This window comes from Mixophyes fleayi, chromosome 2, assembly GCF_038048845.1.
Source record: "Mixophyes fleayi isolate aMixFle1 chromosome 2, aMixFle1.hap1, whole genome shotgun sequence".
NCBI classification, from domain to species: domain Eukaryota; kingdom Metazoa; phylum Chordata; class Amphibia; order Anura; family Limnodynastidae; genus Mixophyes; species Mixophyes fleayi.
Window position 1 is genome coordinate 28763782 of NC_134403.1, and position 18871 is coordinate 28782652.

Genomic DNA, 18871 nt, shown 5'->3' on the forward strand with positions numbered 1-18871 from the left:
ATATACAAGCAGACTAGAAAAACAATACTAATTACAAATACTTACAGCTTAAGTTTTGAAATGCATAAAAAAAAACCAAAAAAAAACCTCTGACATTATTATATAACAAAATTAACAAAAGCTGCAAACTACACACAGCATAAATTGCTGGGCTGTTCTTGGCTTATTATGTGGGTGTAGTAATAACAAACTATAGCTGAAGCAGGAAACCATCTACTATTCATGCTATGTGTGATCTTTTGTTCTGTATCAAACTAAACTTATCAACATTTATAAATGGAAATAAAAAGCTCCAGTAAATGCAGTCTGCAGGCATTTACTATGTAAAGTAATATATACCCTCTCCACAGACATTTGTCCTTTGATCTGCTATGTGTATAAATTGAACAGATATAGGTTATGTCAATCAGGAAGGAGACAAAGTTTTAGTATAATTGGCAAAATCTTAAATTTCTTAAATTTAATTTCCAGGGATTATTTTGCTGTTAAAAGCTGTATCTATTATACATTGTGTGTGGAACACTCTATCCAGATTGGGAACTACACCTACCCTACATGAGCTGATCAGGGGCATAATCAGAATACTGTTCTCCAGTGCTCCCTCCTAAGGCCGACAGACAACATAGGTGAATACTGGCATTATATAGAGGGTGTCGTTATAAAGGAGGTGGCGGCATATAATGGAATATCACAGGCTATACAGACATGGGACACTATATGATCATAATACAATTGTATTACATTCTATACAGACGTAGGACACTACACCTCCAACACGACCTGACCACTGGACATGATCATAATACAATTCTATTACACTCTATACAGACATAGGACACTACACCTCCAACATGACCTGACCACTGGACATGATCATAATACATTTCTATTACACTGTATACAGACATAGGACACTACACCCCCAACATGACCTGACCACTGGACATGATCATAATACAATTCTATTACACGCTATACAGACATAGGACATTACACCTCCAACATGACCTGACCACTGGACATGATCATAATACAATTCTATTACACTGTATACAGACATAGGACACTACACCCCCAACATGACCTGACCACTGGACATGATCATAATACAATTCTATTACACTCTATACAGACATAGGACACTACACCCCCAACATGACCTGACCGCTGGACATGATCATAATACAATTCTATTACACTCTATACAGACATAGGACACTACACCCCCAACATGACCTGACCGCTGGACATGATCATAATACAATTCTATTACACTCTATACAGACATAGGACACTACACTTTCTAACATGATCGTAATACAATTTTGTCTTTTTACCCTGTTTTAGTAAGTTCTGACTTATGAATCATGCAGGATAAAAGCAGGTATTGAGTACATCACACTACGTTGGTCTTTATTTATTACCATCAACATAGTGACTGGACAATATACAGGTGTCCCTTTTTGCAAACTTTATTTCCCCACAAAAAAGTTGCCGGAGGGCATATGGAGGATACAGGCTTATGGTCTGTTCCTCACAACTTTCTCTCTCTCTCTATAGTACATTTTCAATATTAGAACCTGACACAGAATGCCAACTCAGCTACCTTAAGGGTGTAACATACACTTTCTATGACACAGCTTCTTAATAAAAAGGGCACATTCAGCATGTACAGAATCAGCATATTTCTTAATATTCATTTCATTTTCTTCTTCACAGATTTCAACAGATAATACATGACGGATGTCTACAAATCTGATAAGTAAAACTTGTAGTTAGTTGCACATCGAAATAGATCTGTCCACTTATTAATGTGTGGTCAGCTATTCACTGGAATTTCTGTCCATTCAGCCAAGTATGACAGGTCAAACATACTTTGCAGAAAAGTCAGAAAAAGTAGTTACACCCAATATCTCCGAGAACTTACACCGAGAATACATTTCATATAAAGATATTGAAATATCTCTTAATATACTGCCATATTAATCATTAGCCATCAACTAAATAACTATTTCCGTTACCCAAAACCAGGAAAGCAGACCTAGATAACCAGTAAAAAAATATAAAATTAAATTTTAAAAATACAAAAAAACAAAACAAAACAAAAAAAAAGGTAATTGTCAAGGACCTTCAAGGTCAAATCTTATATCTCTGTGGCTGTCCATGAAAGCAAGTAACAAATGTCAGAAAATGCTTTCGCAAAGTGACTCCCTAAATGTCAACTTTCCCGCAATGTCTGGGAGACTCCCGAATTCCGGGTAGGTCTCCTGGAATCCTGGGAGAGCTGGCGATTCTCCCGCATCTGCCCACTTCACTAAATTAGAGCTGGCATGTACAGGCGGAGGGGGCGGGGATTCATGAATCGCATAATTTTAGCCGCCGCCCCCAGTGATGTAATGCTTGTTTGGGGTCTTTTTACCACTGTAAAAAGACCCAAAACAGATATTACGTCAATGGGGGAGAGGCCAAAATGACGCAATTCGCGAAGCCCCGCTCTCTCCGGCTGTACACCCCTCGTGCCCTCCTGGAACTACCGGACCAGGCCAACATAAGGTTGCCAAGAATGGTTCATTATATTCACCTATCACCAAAGGTTTTCCAAAACATAGTTTATTCCCCACATCAACTCTATATCCAAATCATGTTACATACACCTAAAGAATATTTCCAGAATACGCACATATCTGACACAAGACACCGCAAAAACATTAATTCATGCACTCATCATCTCCCGCATCGACAATTGCAATTCCCTCCTTATTAGTCTTCCCAAAGTCAGACTTGAACCCCTACAATCTATTTTGCACGCAGCGGCTAGACTGATTTTCCTTACAAACCGTTATTCCTCTGCTGAGTCACTCTGTCAGTCTCTACATTGGCTGCCTGTATTTCAACAAATCCAATATAAAATTCTTCTACTAACATATAAGGCCATCAACAAAATTGCACCGACATACATTTCCTCACTTGTTTCAAACTATCTCCCAACTGGACACCTCCTTTCTGCACAAGATCTACGTCTCTCTTCCGCTCTTATCACATCCTCCCATTCCCGGTTACAGGATTTTTTCCGGGCTGCACCCACTTTGTGGAATTCCCTCCCTCGCACAGTAAGACTTTCCTCTAGTCTTCAAACCTTCAAGCGTTCTCTGAAAACCCACCTCTTCAGACAAGCTCATGATATTCCTCAACCACCATCTTAATCTCCCTAGGTTATCCTATTACCACCCTCTACACAGCTAACACAAGAAAACAACCCTCTGACCAACATTGCAACACACACTGTCCACTCAATACTTTTACCTTTGCATTCTAGCTGGTCCATTGTGCAATATGATGTAGCACATGCCCTTGTGTTTCTACCTCCCATTGTCCTATAGATTGTAAGCTTGTGAGCAGGGCCCTCTTACCTCTCTGTCTGTATGTATGTATTACCCAGTATTGTCTTATTAATGTTTGTTCCCAATTGTAAAGCGCTACGGAATTTGCTGGCGCTATATAAATAAATGTTGATGATTGATAGTAGAGCATAACCTTTTAAGCTTGTTGCACCGTTTACGTGCATTTTCCATTATTATAGTGTTTTTGTCCATTGTGAAAGGTAGTTTAGAGTGGGTGGAGACAGCAATAGAAACCTCCAATAGCAGTCCACTGCTAGGTCAGCTGATCTCAGTGGGAGGACATAAAGGCCACATTTACAATCATGAACAGCAATAGAATCAATACCAACATAAGCTGTGAGGTCTTTATATGTAAAAGAAGATTATACAACCAACTTATTATTTTTGTGTATCGCTGATCAAACAACATCCTTTTTTCTAGGTTTTGCCGTATAACCTACGTCAAAGATTAATATGCAAATCAGTCATCTGACCATCCAGAAGCAATCAGAAGCACGTGGAATAATAAGCCACTGCCCTAACATTCTCTCAGTCTGAGGTAAACATCTAAAGCTTCCCAGAAGCCCACTGAGCATGTCTGCCAGGACCTGGGAGGGGCTCACTTTGTTATCAACCAGAAGATGGAGCCATCAATGAATTCTTGTGTGAAGAAACAAACAAGAATGACCTATATGGTTTTGTGACAGTAAATATAAGTGACATCTATGTATGCATTGGGCCTGATTCAATAAGACATGCTAAACGAACGTATTGTGCATTTTTCTTTTTTAAACGTACATAATTTGGGTATACACATATCCATATTCAACTAAGAGGATCTGAAAATACATCAGTTGTTGAATACGGGTCTATATACGCTCTGCTCTGACAGACAACGTACTGCAGGATACGTCCAACACGTATGTGGAATATAAAGTTCCAGCAAAACGCACAGGAAAAAAAAAAAGTATTCAATTATTCTCACCTGTTAAAAATATAGTCATAAATCATCAAACATTAACAAAACGAAAAAAATGAAAAACATTTATCATGATGTTACTGCACATAAAATGCATTTCTACAGTTGCTCCTGATCATAAACACATGTTCTATCCATCATCACTATCACTCGGCCCTTGCACCAGACCTGTAGCTGGTGCAAGTGATACGACAGAAAAACACGTACCTTAGAGATGCCCACAGCATGAATGGGGCGCATTAGTGAGCTCGAGTTTGGCACGCCCTTACTGTACATTGACTACATGCATACCCCCCTTCCTCTCCCTGTTCTGTCTATGAATCGTAGACTGTTGTGTTATTTGCGCTCAAAGATGAAGTGGATGTTCTTGTGTTCGCTGTTGTATAGCTTTTTTCTGGGCACGCGCAGAGTAATTTAACGCAAAATACTTCACATATCGGCCTTTAGATTCCTTAATGAATCTGGCCCATTGTGTCTATAGGTATCTAAAAACTGTAATATGATAAATACGCATTTATTTCATTCAGCCACCCAAATAAGGCAACATTTTGGGGTCAAGTCATTCTGTCTTGGTTTGAGGACAGTCTAAAACAGTGTTGGCTAACCTATGACACTCCAGGTGTTGTGAAACAACATGTCCCAGCATATCCGTCCAGCAATAATCTGCTATATATTTGCAAAGCATGCTGGGACTTGTAGTTTCACAACACCTGCAGTGTCACAGGTTAGCCAACACTACTCTAAAATTTGCCAAAGCCATCTATGTTGAAAGATATTGGAAGGATTATATATGTACAACTGGAATGAAAGTGGCTAAATTATGGAATTCAAACAAAATGAATTTCATTCCAATCATGACGCTTGGCCGTATCATGGCTTGGGGATACCTGAAGATTCAGGAACTGGACGGCTCACAATTATTTTGCAAACAAATTCTACAAGAAGTCCTGGTGGTAAGTGGATTATGCTGCGGTTTTTTCAACTTGCCGATATTCGGAGACTTTGCAGGGCAAATTTAAAACGGCAATGTCTTTAAAGGCAAAAGCTGCCTTTAAAGACATTGCCGTTTTAAATTTTGCCCTGCAAAGTTGCGGAAAATCGGTGAACTTGGAAAAACCGCAGCATAATAAATTTACCCCCTGATGTTAAAGGAGGTTTCCACCGTCGTACCACTTTAATATATTGTCTTGTGTTCCCCCCCTCCTATAACTAAATACCTTAATTTTTTTTCTCCTTAGCTCTATTCTGTCTTTTCCAGCCATGTCATTATATCATCAGGCAGAGTGTGTTGTATCCCAGGACATAATTACTTTCTAGCAACTCCCAAATGGATGTACAATGTAAAGATGGGAGTATAGCATTACTCCTTAATATGCAACAAAGCAAATATTTTAGTTTCACGCTCCGCAATTTCCAGGGAGTGCAAAAAAAAAAATGCAGTTATTTTGCTACAATTAATTTACAGGTAGGTGTGTTTAGCTACAAAGCCTATTAAACTTGGCATTAAAGACGCTACAGCTTTAATCTGAGTGTCGTAGGAGCGATTATTATCATTCATGAAACCAATTACATGGAGGAATAAGCAGATGGATTGTCTGAAAATCTTAATACGTACGTCAGACCGCCCTCATTGTCGTGGTGGTAATGTCGCTGAACAGACTGATCCTCATCTGAGAAGCCATCAGAGTTCCCTTCATCTCCAATTAGAGGTTTCATCACTTCCATGTCTGCAGAATAAACCACAGGGAGAAGCATTGTGACTGGGACAGTGGTAGAAGCAGGGATGTATTTCCATATAGAATAGCCACATCCTACCCAGAAATTAATGTTGCAGCAAAGAAGAGGGAAAGAAAAATTAAATATGTAGGAGAACCTAAATGTTTACTCTTCAGCTGGAAAATTAGTTACAAAAATAAGTTTCTTTTCCGTTTTTCTAATTGTGTAAGACTATGGAAACTGGTTACAATGATATATTTAAGTAAAAATACATATTTCAAAAATAATCAATGTTTTCTGCAGAGAACAGGATGCCAATGGGTAGAATTATTGTCACCAGATCTCCCCGGTGAGCCGATCACAGGAGAACGCCATATAACTTATTTCATATGCCTACAATTGAGGAGACAACATGAAAATTACCGCTGATGTTTCTGCTGCTCAGTGATGGAAAAATAACCATATAGTAAAAGTTGTTTCTTAATCGATTCAGCCGATACACAACACTTCTTAATTCTAGGGGTGGGAATTAAATTGCCCGCGTTGGTCGTGATAACAAAGTGGTCGGCACACTAATAACGTTAGTAGGGCAATTTCGATGCTGATTTTTTGCTCACAGCTCTCTGAGTTGCGAGCAAAAATCTGCATTAAAATTACCTGCTAACGGTAATAGTGAGCAGGCCGCGTTGTTCTCAACTGAATTCCCCCCTAGCACTGTAAGCTCTTACCTCCCGGTCTCGTTCCCTACGCAAAACGGTTGCTCAAACGCTTGTTTCATTTGTCATATTATATACTATATATATCTATCTATATCTATCTATCTATATTTATATATATTTTTTATGTATTTTCTCAAGCTCTTTCAGGAGCAGTGCAAGAGTCAAAGGGGGATATTCAATTGTCCGCAAGTTTTTTCTTTCACCGCAGCGTTTAAAAAAAAACAAAAACCTACCGCCGGTTAGGGTTTTGACGGCAATACCGACCGTTTTTAGTTAGCGCAGTGCGAAAACTTGTGCAAGTCAATTGAAAAAGAAGGAACGCTGCCCCCGCGAGTTAAACATTGTGTTTGCGAGTTTTTAGGGGAGTTTTAACGCGGTCATGTATAAAAACACAAAAAAAAAAAGGTTTTGCATACATTTTCATACATTAGATTGCATTACACATTGATAATATCTACATTACAGTACTTTCTTTAGCATATTTTTTAAGTGAACTATTTTTTACAATAGAATCATCTATACCATGTGAAAACACATTACTACATTCATATTTGTACCAAAAACATATATAAATATAATGTGTGATTTAATTATTTTTTTATGTTTAATTTTATTTCATTATTTTTTCACAAGAAAATCAACATTTACATGCTAGGCATTAGTGATAAACATAAGTTTACATTTTTTTCACATTATTACATGATTTCAAATACTTTTCAGAGGTTTTTTTATTTTTCAACACACCCCAAAGAGGTGCGAGATAAAACAGCATATTTTCCTGTTTAACGCGCCGCATTAAAAAACAATTGAATAGCTTTTAACGCGGCTGCCTCTCGCACACCCTATACTTTCAATAGACCGTCTACATGAGCGCGAGAGGACCGTTTCATGAAAAAAAAATGAGTGTTAAAAATGGAATTGAATCGCGGGTAAAGTTAACCCGCTCGAAAATTATAAAAAACAGCGTTAAAATGACTTAACACAGTCAAAAAAAAGAAACCCGCTGACAATTGAATACCCCCCAAAAGATTGGAGAGTCCTCTTGTGAGCATGCACAGTCATGGCGCACTACACATGCCCAAAACCCACACACGTTCAGAAGCGGCCTCTAAGTAGGATGGGGCCTCTTCTAACCATGTGCAGTAACAGCACACTACACATGCCCCAAACCCAGAAGACTCTGAGCAGAGTGGGGGCCTTGGATGAAAAAACAAACAAAAAAACAACACAACAAAACAAGAACAGCATGTACAAAATATATAAATGTGAAATAAAAGATACAGCTAGTTACACCACTAACAAACAGGTTAACAGCTTCAAACGTTTTATTGCAGAGAGACTTGTATAATAAAGTACTCCCTGCTCTCTCCGGGTCGAGTAGTAGCTGAAGGCTTCTGTTAAACTGATAAATATTTTTCTGTTTAATGTATTCCCTTGAAAATTAGTCCATAGATCTTACGTTGGCCTTTGATACAGCAAACCAAAGAACAGCTACAATCGCCAGCTTCAGTCAGCCCAGAAGAGCCTAATTTCAGACGATGCTATAAATTACATGCACCGAAGCTCCGAGTGCTGCAGCCAGATTTACTGAGGGTCTGCTCTTGACGCACTGCTCTCTATTTGTATGTTAAAAGGTCTTAATCACCGTGATCCACTTGACAGAAAGGAAGTGTTTGCACAAAGCGCGATTCAGAATTCTTCTAGCACAACACTGACAAATGTGCTTAAAGACATGAACAGGTCTCAATTATTTTTTATATAATGTTACTTAAGTACTTAATTGTTATGCAAGCCATCCAATTAAGAAATACTTTTTTTGTTATTTAAACATGGAGCAGAGTCTGCCACTTGCAAGGGCTCATGGATTCTTATGGTGAATCCATAGTATTATTTCCTGGTTACATGCACTACAATGTGGACAGGTGATGGGAGAAGGAGCTGAAGATAAATACTCCCCTAGATCAATGTGCCCTTTACAGGTGGCAGGTGTCCTGAATGCAAAGCCTAGTGGAAAAGAGTCTCAAATACATAGAACAGAAAATTTGATCATTCAGAAGAGTCTGTATACATGGGTGGTTTTAAAAGTCTTTTTTTTTTTTGCCTTAGGATTCATTTGTTCATTTTGTGTTACTTCATAGGGATTAATGATCAATTTCTGTGTCTACGGCCAGCCTCCGACTACTGCTGCAAACCTAGATTGCTCTTTAAACGCAATTAAACGTCCGAGACACCTTGCACCGGAGATTTTACAGGAATCTCCGCTCATTTTTTTTTATTATTTCTTTTTGCACCCCACAGAAGTGCGCAGATAAAAAAAATAATGAGGAGAGATTCCTACCGTAAAAGCCGGAAATGCACGCAGTGGACGACGCGGTGGTAATACCTGCACCACATCGCCGGCAATTGAATCAGCTATTCCTACAGGTGAAATTAACGCTTGTGTCCTATATACAGATGGAGCAGGATTCTTTGGGGTTATATTATAAATAAAATAAGCAGATGAGGTTCTCTTTTGTTTGGTGTTTAAACAGACAGCTCTTCTGAGTACACCTGTCTATGCTGGCGACTTGAGACATGGACATGCATCCAGTAATTGTCTTCATTCAGTTGTGACATTTAATGAAGGGTAAGACAGGAGAATGTAACCTCCTCTAGAACGGGTGTTTCTTGCCCTGTAGTATGTGTACCCTTATATTTTTTTAAAAGAAAAAAAGATTTACACAGACATAACAGTGCAGCTGGTGATTATTTACAGCCCCAGGGCACAATACACAATCCAAGGTGCAGGTGCACTCATTAAGCACTGAGACCACAGTAATTAGAGATGCTCAGGTTAGGTTTTCTGAAAACCGAACCCACCCAAACTTAGGGGATCCGAGTAGGCTCGTGAGCCGTCTCGGTACTTTTGAGCATCCTCGGATCTGAATCGAGGTAAAACGTCATTGTAGTGTTGTCGGATCTCGCGGGATTTGGATTCCATGAGTACCTCCCTCCCCAGGAGATCCAGCGCCATTGCTCACACAGAAACAGGGGTAGCAGTGCTCTTGTCACTCTCCAGTCTCCAGTGACATTGCTCAGTGCCATTGCTCACACAGAAACAGGAGGAGTAGCAGTGTTCTTGTCACTCTCCAGTCTTCAATGCCATTGCTCAGTGCAATTGCTCATACAGAAACAGGAGGAGTAGCAGTGTTCGTCACTCTCCAGTCTCCAATGCCATTGCTCAGTGCAATTGCTCATACAGAAACAGGAGGAGTAGCAGTGTTCTTGTCACTCTCCAATGCCATTGCTCAGTGCAATTGCTCATACAGAAACAGGAGGAGTAGCAGTGTTCTTGTCACTCTCCAGTCTCCAATGCCATTGCTCAGTGCAATTGCTCATACAGAAACAGGAGGGGTGTTACAAACCACGGCGGTGCCCAGCCGCCGCGACTCACTCACCCGCGTCCCGGCCGTCGCCATGACGACCGGGACGTCATTTCCGGCCATAACCCGGCCGTTGCCGGGGCAACCAGTAGACACTTCAGAGCTGCGTCCCGGCAATAGGAGGAGGCCGGGCGCAGCGTTCTACAGCCTGTGGGCTAATTAATATGGGCAGATTATAGGAGGCAATTACAGGCATTAGCCTGCAACTGTGCAGACCAGGGGCAAGCCCTGATTGGCTGTTAGTGACTGCTTTATTAACCTGCAGGAGTGTGTTCAACCTGTGATTGGTTCAGCTGGGTATTTAAGGCAATGAGGTCTGCTGCCTCATTGCCGGTTATAGCTCCTGTGTTCCAGTCTGCTAACCTGCTAGTTCCTGTCCTGTATTCCGATATCTCTATTTGACTCCCCGTGTATGACCCTTGGCTTTGATTTGGACCTTGCTCGTGTTTCCTGTGACCCTGATCTCTGGCCTGTTTACCCGTTCTGCTATTTGCCTGTGACCCCTGACCTCAGCTTGTTCATCGATACTCTTGTCTGCTGCCGGCCCTTGACCTCTGCGTGGACCTGACTCCTCTTGCCTGGGTTCTCCCCAGCTGGTACGCACTTCACGACCCTCTGTCAGTCTGCGGCCCAGTCTGTCCCCACCATCAGGGGCTCCAGTGAACACCTGACTGGCAGAGTAGATTCCGGGTTGTGTTGTGCCGGCTGGAGGGGTTCCTAACAAGGGGTAGCAGTGTTCTTGTCACTTGACAAAAATTTACTGGAAATGACTGGAAATTAATGTTATTGAGGTTATGAATAATGTAGGAACAAAAAAAGAGCCAAATTATGTGATTTTAGCACAAAAAAAATAGGGATTTTAGAAAAAAAATAGGGATCCAAAACCAAAACACGCCGGGGCGGTTTTGCCAAAACCAGAACACAAAGTTAATCCAGAACCAAAACCAAAACACGGGGGTCAGTGAACATCTCTAATAGTAATATAGTAATATAACCTCTATAATAGCACTAGAATAAACACAAGGTTGTTAGAGCACATGTTGAGCAATCTGTGGCTGCCCATCTACCACGCCATGGTGACCTCACTCAGATGAGCTACACTGTTAATTTATAATTTCATAATATGGGACTTACCTCATTTAGTGCCTCTAAGTTACAAGGAGTATTGGTAGGAACCAGACCACTCTGATTTACAACACCTCAATATATTCTAGCTCTATAATAGAGTTTTTATTACTGCAGAGTTTAACATATATGTCTTTAAATATGTCCAAGTATGGTCCTAGTGCTTATAGACAGGGCCGATGCTAGGGTCCACGGCGCCCTAGGCATTTTTAAAAAAGCCTGACACTAGTAAGTGGAGGGGCGGAGACGGAGCAGAGAGGCGGCGGTGGTGACAAAATAGCCTCTTCCCCCCCTTCCCCGTGCATCTGAATGCTGTGCGGTGGCCGTGACAGGTATGGTCAGCGGTCGCCGCACAGTTTTAAAGTCTTTTAGTATTCTGTGGCGCCCTCCAGAGCCCGGCGCCCTAGGCAAGTGCCTAACATTGCCTAATGGGAGCACCGGGCCTGCTTATAGAGAGCACCTGCGCCTTGGATAGTGTATTGTACTTTCAGTCACAGCAGTGTAGCACCTTTATTATATTGGGAAACTAGGGTGTGCAGACCATCTACCCCCTCCATGGAAGACCCAGGGCTCATTCAATTTTTTTTTTACATTTTTCTTTTGCAGAAGATCATCTCCTGTACCAAGTGAGACACGATGGGAACACAACGCTCCGATAATTCAGCCGACATCCAGCCCTTTGATCATGGTGCGTGCACACCTGGTAATGAGCGGCAGAGTAAGATGTGTAAGAACAAAATGCCGGGGAAAATTGATATAACTGTTTATAGTGTGATCAGCGAAGGCAAGCAAGGCCCGAGATCCATTTACGGATTTGCTATACTCCTGTTGCACTTTGTTTGAACACAGCGTGCACGATTCATCAAGACACGCATACTGATCACAACCTGCGTTTGGTATTAAACGCACATATTTTGGCTTTGCGGACTCCCGTATTCATCAAGGCACGGATCTCAAGAAACGTGCACATTTATTAGGATGTTCTTAATGTCTACTGAGCATACATTTATTGAGTTGCTCCTGACTGCAGACACGTTATATCATGCATACGAGACGGTCATCGCTACTGGTCAGGACTTAGACTAGCCCTGTAGCTGGAGCAGGAGATAGTGTAGAAAAACTAGTAACTGAGATGCTCAGTGCTGGACTCGGACATGGCTGCGTGCTCTTAAGTTTGGCACGCTCTTACTGTATACTGACTATGGCTAAACGCCCTTCCCTGCCCTGTTCTATCCCCGAAATTGTAGGCTGAGTAAGTGTCCTTTATGTTCGAAGACGGAGTGCCCAAATTTAAGTTCTCCTTTGGGTCCAGTTCAAGCATTAAAATCATTCCCGCTGTAGGTGACACTTTAAACATGTTTTATATAAAAAAGTATTTCTATTTAAACCTCCTATGCTAAATAATTTCCTTCTGCCCCTATTGAAACCTCTTTTCAGTCGGAGCATTCATAGTAAGGGGTATTTTCTTTGAATTATTTATTTTTTTATAACTGCGCTGTGTTTCTAGTAAAAAAGAAGTATAGTGAAATAAGTGTAATTTTAAGTGAATAATTACGGAAAAAACATACAAAAAAAGTGCACAAAAAAAAAACCCAAAACATGATTGTGAATCTTCTCCGTTAATGCTAAGCCCTCGAACGCTGCCCCAACAATTAACTAGTTAGACGTCTCTAGTATTGACACACCAAACGTGTACTTTGTGCCAGTATGGTGCAGTAGTGTGGTCTATTAACAACTGATCTGTGAGCAACTGACACGTTAGATCTAGGTAACAATGGATCTATCATTGTGGTCAGGCTGGAGAGATAGCTGACAGATCTCACATGCAGTTTTCTGTGCGTCCCTAGACTCAAGGAAATCCCTGATCATGTCACTGTTGTGAAAGGACAAGAATTACATTTCACAATGCAGAAGCACAATCCTGTATTAAGCCATACACAACTGTCATTCTGTAGGTTGTGTACAACCTCGGGTGGCCAAGAATCAAAACAAACACACACTGAGCTCACCCATTGTCAATATTTGTTTACAAAGGGCAGGAAAATTTGTGGAAAATTAGAAAGATAGAAATATTTAGCCCTTCTATTACTATCTCTCCTTCCAAAATGTATTGCAGGGATTCAAACATTGACAGTGATCAAATACAATAGAGGAATGCTACTTAAAATTGCTCACAGTGGGCCTGATGCTTCAAGGCACGTACCTGCCCATTTTGAGTGTATCGTACACAAAATTACTCTGCACATGCTCCGATCCGGGACATAAGGCCGTTAACGCAGCCCTGTCCGCTGCATCTTCGGACGCAAAGGGCACTTACTACAACCTACGTTTTCGGGGAAAGAACTGAGCGGGAAAGGGGCATTTTACCGTAACTAAGGTACAGTAAGGGCGTGCCAAACTCAAACACACGTAGCCACATCCGAATCCAGCTCCGAGCTTCTCAAAGTTACTTTTTTTCTGCCGTATCTCTTGCTCCAGCTCCAGGGCTAGTCTAAGTCCTGATCAGTAGGGATGACAGTCTTGTATACATGCTATAACATGTGTTTACAATCACGAGCAACTGTAAAAATGTATTTTATGCTCAGCAGACACTGAGAATATCCTAATAAATGTACCTCATGAAGATAAAAAAAACTTTTTTATAACGGTTTTATCATTAATGCATATATTAACAAATTATATTAATTCAATTTTTTTTCTGTGCGTTCTCGTGTGAATTTATAATCCACATAGGTATTGGACATATCTGGCAGCATCTATTATAGTAGAGTACAGCAGACCTACACCTGATTTCAACAGCACACGTATCTTGAGATCCGCGTCTTGCTGGAATTGGGAGTGCGCGTAGCCTAAAGAAGTGGGTATAATGCTGCACGCAGGTTGCACTCAGTAAGCGCCATAATAAACCAGGCCCAGTGTGTGTTGGTCATTAAACCATGCAAAGATCATGTTTTCAGCAAGGTGTACAGTTTGCCTAAAGTCTTCCTACCACAAAGCTTCCATAGGTCACTGCTTTAAGAATGTACAGCTGTCCCCTGCGTGGGGAACCCCTATGTGTCCCTTCGTATGTATTTTCTTCTCCCCCCTTTTTTTTTTTCTGTACCCCATATACTTTTGCAAAATATCTGAATAAAAATATTGATGCAAAAAAAAAAAAAAAAAAATGGCCAGCTGCCACCCCTTGTAGACATTAGGGGGTAAATGTATCAATATGCGGGTTCTTCAACACCCGCGTGTTCAGCCTCTTCCGCGATTAAATTTCAAGCGGCGCTGCATTGTTAAGGGTTAACTTCCCTTTACAATGCAGCGCCGCTTGAAATTTAATCGCGGAAGAGGCTGAACACGCGGGTGTTGAAGAACCCGCATATTGATACATTTACCCCTAGATCAGGTTGTCTTGGTCTTTGAAATTGGGTGATTTTCTACCTTTGTTCCCAAATCATACTTTGTGATGTTATACCACAAGTAGCTCCAGCTTAGTTAAAGGGACATTCTCCTAATTTTCAGAAACAGTGATTAGGATGATGGTGAGAAAGATCTATCCAGCTGGAGACCATGGCTCCTACATTAAGAACATCTCTCCTCTTTACTAGAACATCCAAGGACCAGACACTAGTAAAATAAAGCCATTCCCAGTACTCACTTATACAAGGCACCTTTGCTGGTGAGCTGAAACTACATTTTCTTTTGAGATATCATAATTGTTCCAACATTTTAATAATATCTTTATTACTTTCTCAAACAATAGCATTACCCTGATCTCATCATGTATCCAGCATCTGTCACTTATTGTACCATTGTTCTTTAATTTGAGAATATACCACCACCTTTAGCTTTATTTCCAGTATCCTGTATAGTATAACAATGAAAAGAAAGTTGACGGGTATGGGGTTAATTTAGTTATATATGAGAGGGGAGGGCTGCCTTGTTCCGGACCAACAGGCTGTTGGAGGATAATTTCAACTCCGATGGACATGTGTCTTTTTTTCAACCTAAACAACTATATAAAGTTAGGACAAAGGGAACCAGTCACTTTCTAATCATCAAAGTTGTCATCTGACCCATAACAATCCTGTGGCTGCATTAAGAGACTCGGGTAGGTTGTCCCACAAATGAGGATCTCTGCAGATGGCAGAGTGTCCAGACTCCTTGTTGAAATTGGGAAACTTTAGTTTCCCAAGATGAATGTGGGGGCCGTACCATAAATGACATCTATAGTCTATGATAGGAATTTGCGTCAGTTGTGTAACACGCTAACCACGGCAGATAGACAGGATTTATGTTACACAGAGCAAGCCCAGTTTGGAACACATTTTGCATGTCAGAGTGTCTAAATGTAAACCAAATTAAAATCTATCTACGGACTTCCACCCTGCAGCCATGAGACGAGAGTCCTGCGTTGCAGTCATTCTCAGATGGGCTGCTTTACTGCAGAGCCTGTATGCATTCAACCCTTTGACACGAAATTGCAATGAGGACCCCGGAATAAAGACAACACAGAGGGTGAAGAGAAATGGTCACACCCATTATTAAAATACAATAAGGACGAATCATGCCCGACAAAGCCTAGAATATGAGATGCCACGAGGAAGAACCCCTCAGCTCTGTTGTAAAGTTGGATACTGGATATCTCTCCCAATACTTACTTGTCACCAAACCCTCCAAAAAGAGGTAACTTTACAGCTAATCGTGCCTCTTTCCCCCAAGACAAAAGCACTCAACTGGAGGAAGGCTGAGGCAGTATGTACACCCACTGTAAGATTAACCACACTCTAAGATCATCTCTCGGGTCTCATGATGCAACAGAAAGTAATGAGGAAATCAGTACTTCGGACTAGTAACTTTTGGTCAGGTAGGTGAAACATCACAAGGGTGATAGCAATCTAGACACCAAGAACAGTCAAAACAGCCTTGAGCCCTAGCAGCTTGTGTGCTGTTAAAGGACCACCAAACTTGGTTTCCAAAGCCTAGAAACAGGGGAGAGTGTCCTTACAGCCTGGAGACCCTGAATGGTCCAAAAAAAAGAGAGTTGACAATATAATAAAGTCCCCTGTTGCTGGATTTCTTACAATGCATTTGAGCCTCAAACAGGTAGTACAAGTGTATAGGGAGTTATTGGTCAACATAATATGAACACTCAAATTAACACCCAAGCAGACGAAAAGACAATGGTTGTATACAGAGCAACGTCAAGGCAGACTATATCCACCTTGACAATAACGACTTTCTTGCAAACTGCCTCACTATGGACATAGCATCACCGTGAATATTCACTACATAGGTTAGAGTCTAGAATATCTATGGACGATTGTCCTTACGTGTGGGAGAGGTGACAATGCATTCTAATAGCCCCAGGATCTTTGATCTTTTTGAGGTGAAATTCTGAACTTCGGAATAGGAGGAATAGAGAAGGGGCCAGAGGACACCTTCCTGGGCTGAAGAGATGACTAAAGGTTCTTCTCTCTCGCTATAAGGACCAAAGCCCCCGTCTCGTCCCCTCACAAAAATTATAGTGGTAAGAAAGATCCTCAGACAGCAAACGTGCCATGTCTTTTCAGACTGCTGGGTATGCCATGTTTCCTCTCAAAGTGACTCTCCTGCCTATTCTTTTAAGACAAGGGGACCCATTTGCATTGCTTATCATTTAAGGTCCCATAACAAGGCACAATTGCCAGGCTCCTTCAGAGCTGCTGTATGGGACATGAAAAGGTGTCAATCCAATTACATAACATAAATAGCCATAAATCTATGGTCTTAAAATCCCATAGCATGTACGAATGTGCTCAAGTCTTGCTGTCAATACCTATATTGTAGGTCTCCAACCGCTTGCAGGCGGGAGATGCCTCGCAGCTCTCCAACCGCTTGCAGGCGGGAGATGCCTCGCAGCTCTCCAACCGCTTGCAGGCGGGAGATGCCTCGCAGCTCTCCAACCGCTTGCAGGCGGGAGATGCCTCGCAGCTCTCCAACCGCTTGCAGGCGGGAGATGCCTCGCAGCTCTCCACCTGCTTGCAACTTGATCCTATCAGATCTAAGACATGCAGAGAAGATCTGCTTCTGCTCCCATTGTCTCCACATGCAGCCTGTGAAATACAAATAGCAGCTCATCCCAGCATCCCAAAACCTGCATCACAGCAGAAAGATACTTGCAGGGTCCCAAACCCACTCATGGCTCTCCCCCTCCTCCTATAGCTGTGAGAGGAACGGTGGGGCCCAGGGCTTGACATTGCCATTGCAGACATAACCTGCTTAGCTTCACAAGCTGCTTATTGTGAGCTAAACCAATATTCTAATGAGGTCTAACATAATTAGGTACTGGTTTCCTAGTTCCACACTCATGAATATTGGTTCAGTCACACAATAGCTGCCTCCATAGTGTGTAGGTGACAGGTTCACTTTCAGATACATTTATCTCACTACAGGTATTCTCCAGACATTATCACATAGACCATACAATGCTGGCAGGTCAGCCATACCAAGCTTATCTTGTTATGACAACCCCGGCCTGCTCTCACAGTATTCATACATTTTAAATAAAACACAGAGAATGTTGTAGCTAATTTGAATTCATGGAAATCATGATTAAAAGAACATCAGAGCCATAATTCTATGATTGATGAACAAAATATATAAAAGTTATTAAAATATAACATTAATAGAGAAACATAGCACAGTCAAGAAAACCACATGGGGTTATTCAAAAGGATTACCCATAGAAGAAAATCACAAAATATGTATATATAATTAGAGATAAGTTTTCCAATCAAATGTAACAGTATTATTGGATATTAGTTTCTCTATGAAACACTATGGGGGGGTTCAATTGGCCATGTTACCTTCAACAGTAACGCGGCCTGCACACTATTACGGTTCATACGGTAATATTACCCCCGATTTCTGCGTTAACAATTAACATACTAACGGTAGTAATGTAACAGTAATAGTGCACAGGCCACGTTATTCTCCCGAATAACACGGCCAATTGAATCAGGCCCTATCGGTAAGATTCCCAAATTATATATTATATAAAATCACACACACACACACACGCTTAAAAAACATGATAGCTGAATAAAATGACTATTAAATATGTTAAGAATGACAGTAAGGGAAATTCAATTGGCCAATAAAGAGCACTGGCGTGTTTTGGGGTTGGTTTTTTTTGGAAGAGGGGAGACAGGGAAGGGGCCTGACATACCCATCAAGAACTATTGATGTGGTACCACTTATGACCACTGGGTGTCGCAGCAGAGCTCTTCCATTCTGTGTATACTCTGTATCTGTATGTTAGTGCTGAATTATACTAATTCTACCTGGCACCCTGTTTTGCGGGGTGTGTGTGTGTGGGGGGGGGGGGGGGGGGGCATTTTCATGTAAGGAGTTTAGATACAATAGATGAATAACAATGAACCAATTATGACATGAATAAGTAGAGGTTACAGAGAAAAACAGACTTTGATAAAATTAGTGCTACAAAGTTGGTACTATGTCAGGTTTGTATTAACAAGAGTGATGACTTGATATTCAGTAATC

General features: G+C 41.2%; 1 protein-coding gene across 2 annotated transcripts in view; it reads right to left on the reverse strand.

Moving 5' to 3' along the window:
* The window catches only part of SLC36A4 (solute carrier family 36 member 4), a 165781-nt gene that overhangs the window by 136368 nt on the left and 10542 nt on the right, over positions 1-18871 (reverse strand). Inside the window, exon 2 of one of the 2 annotated variants that reach the window (XM_075198725.1) lies at positions 5975-6086. In XM_075198725.1, coding sequence (XP_075054826.1) covers positions 5975-6086 — 112 coding nt within the window. Of the gene's footprint in view, positions 1-5974; positions 6087-18871 lie in introns of those variants that run through there. The other variant, XM_075198726.1, reaches the window with a different exon arrangement.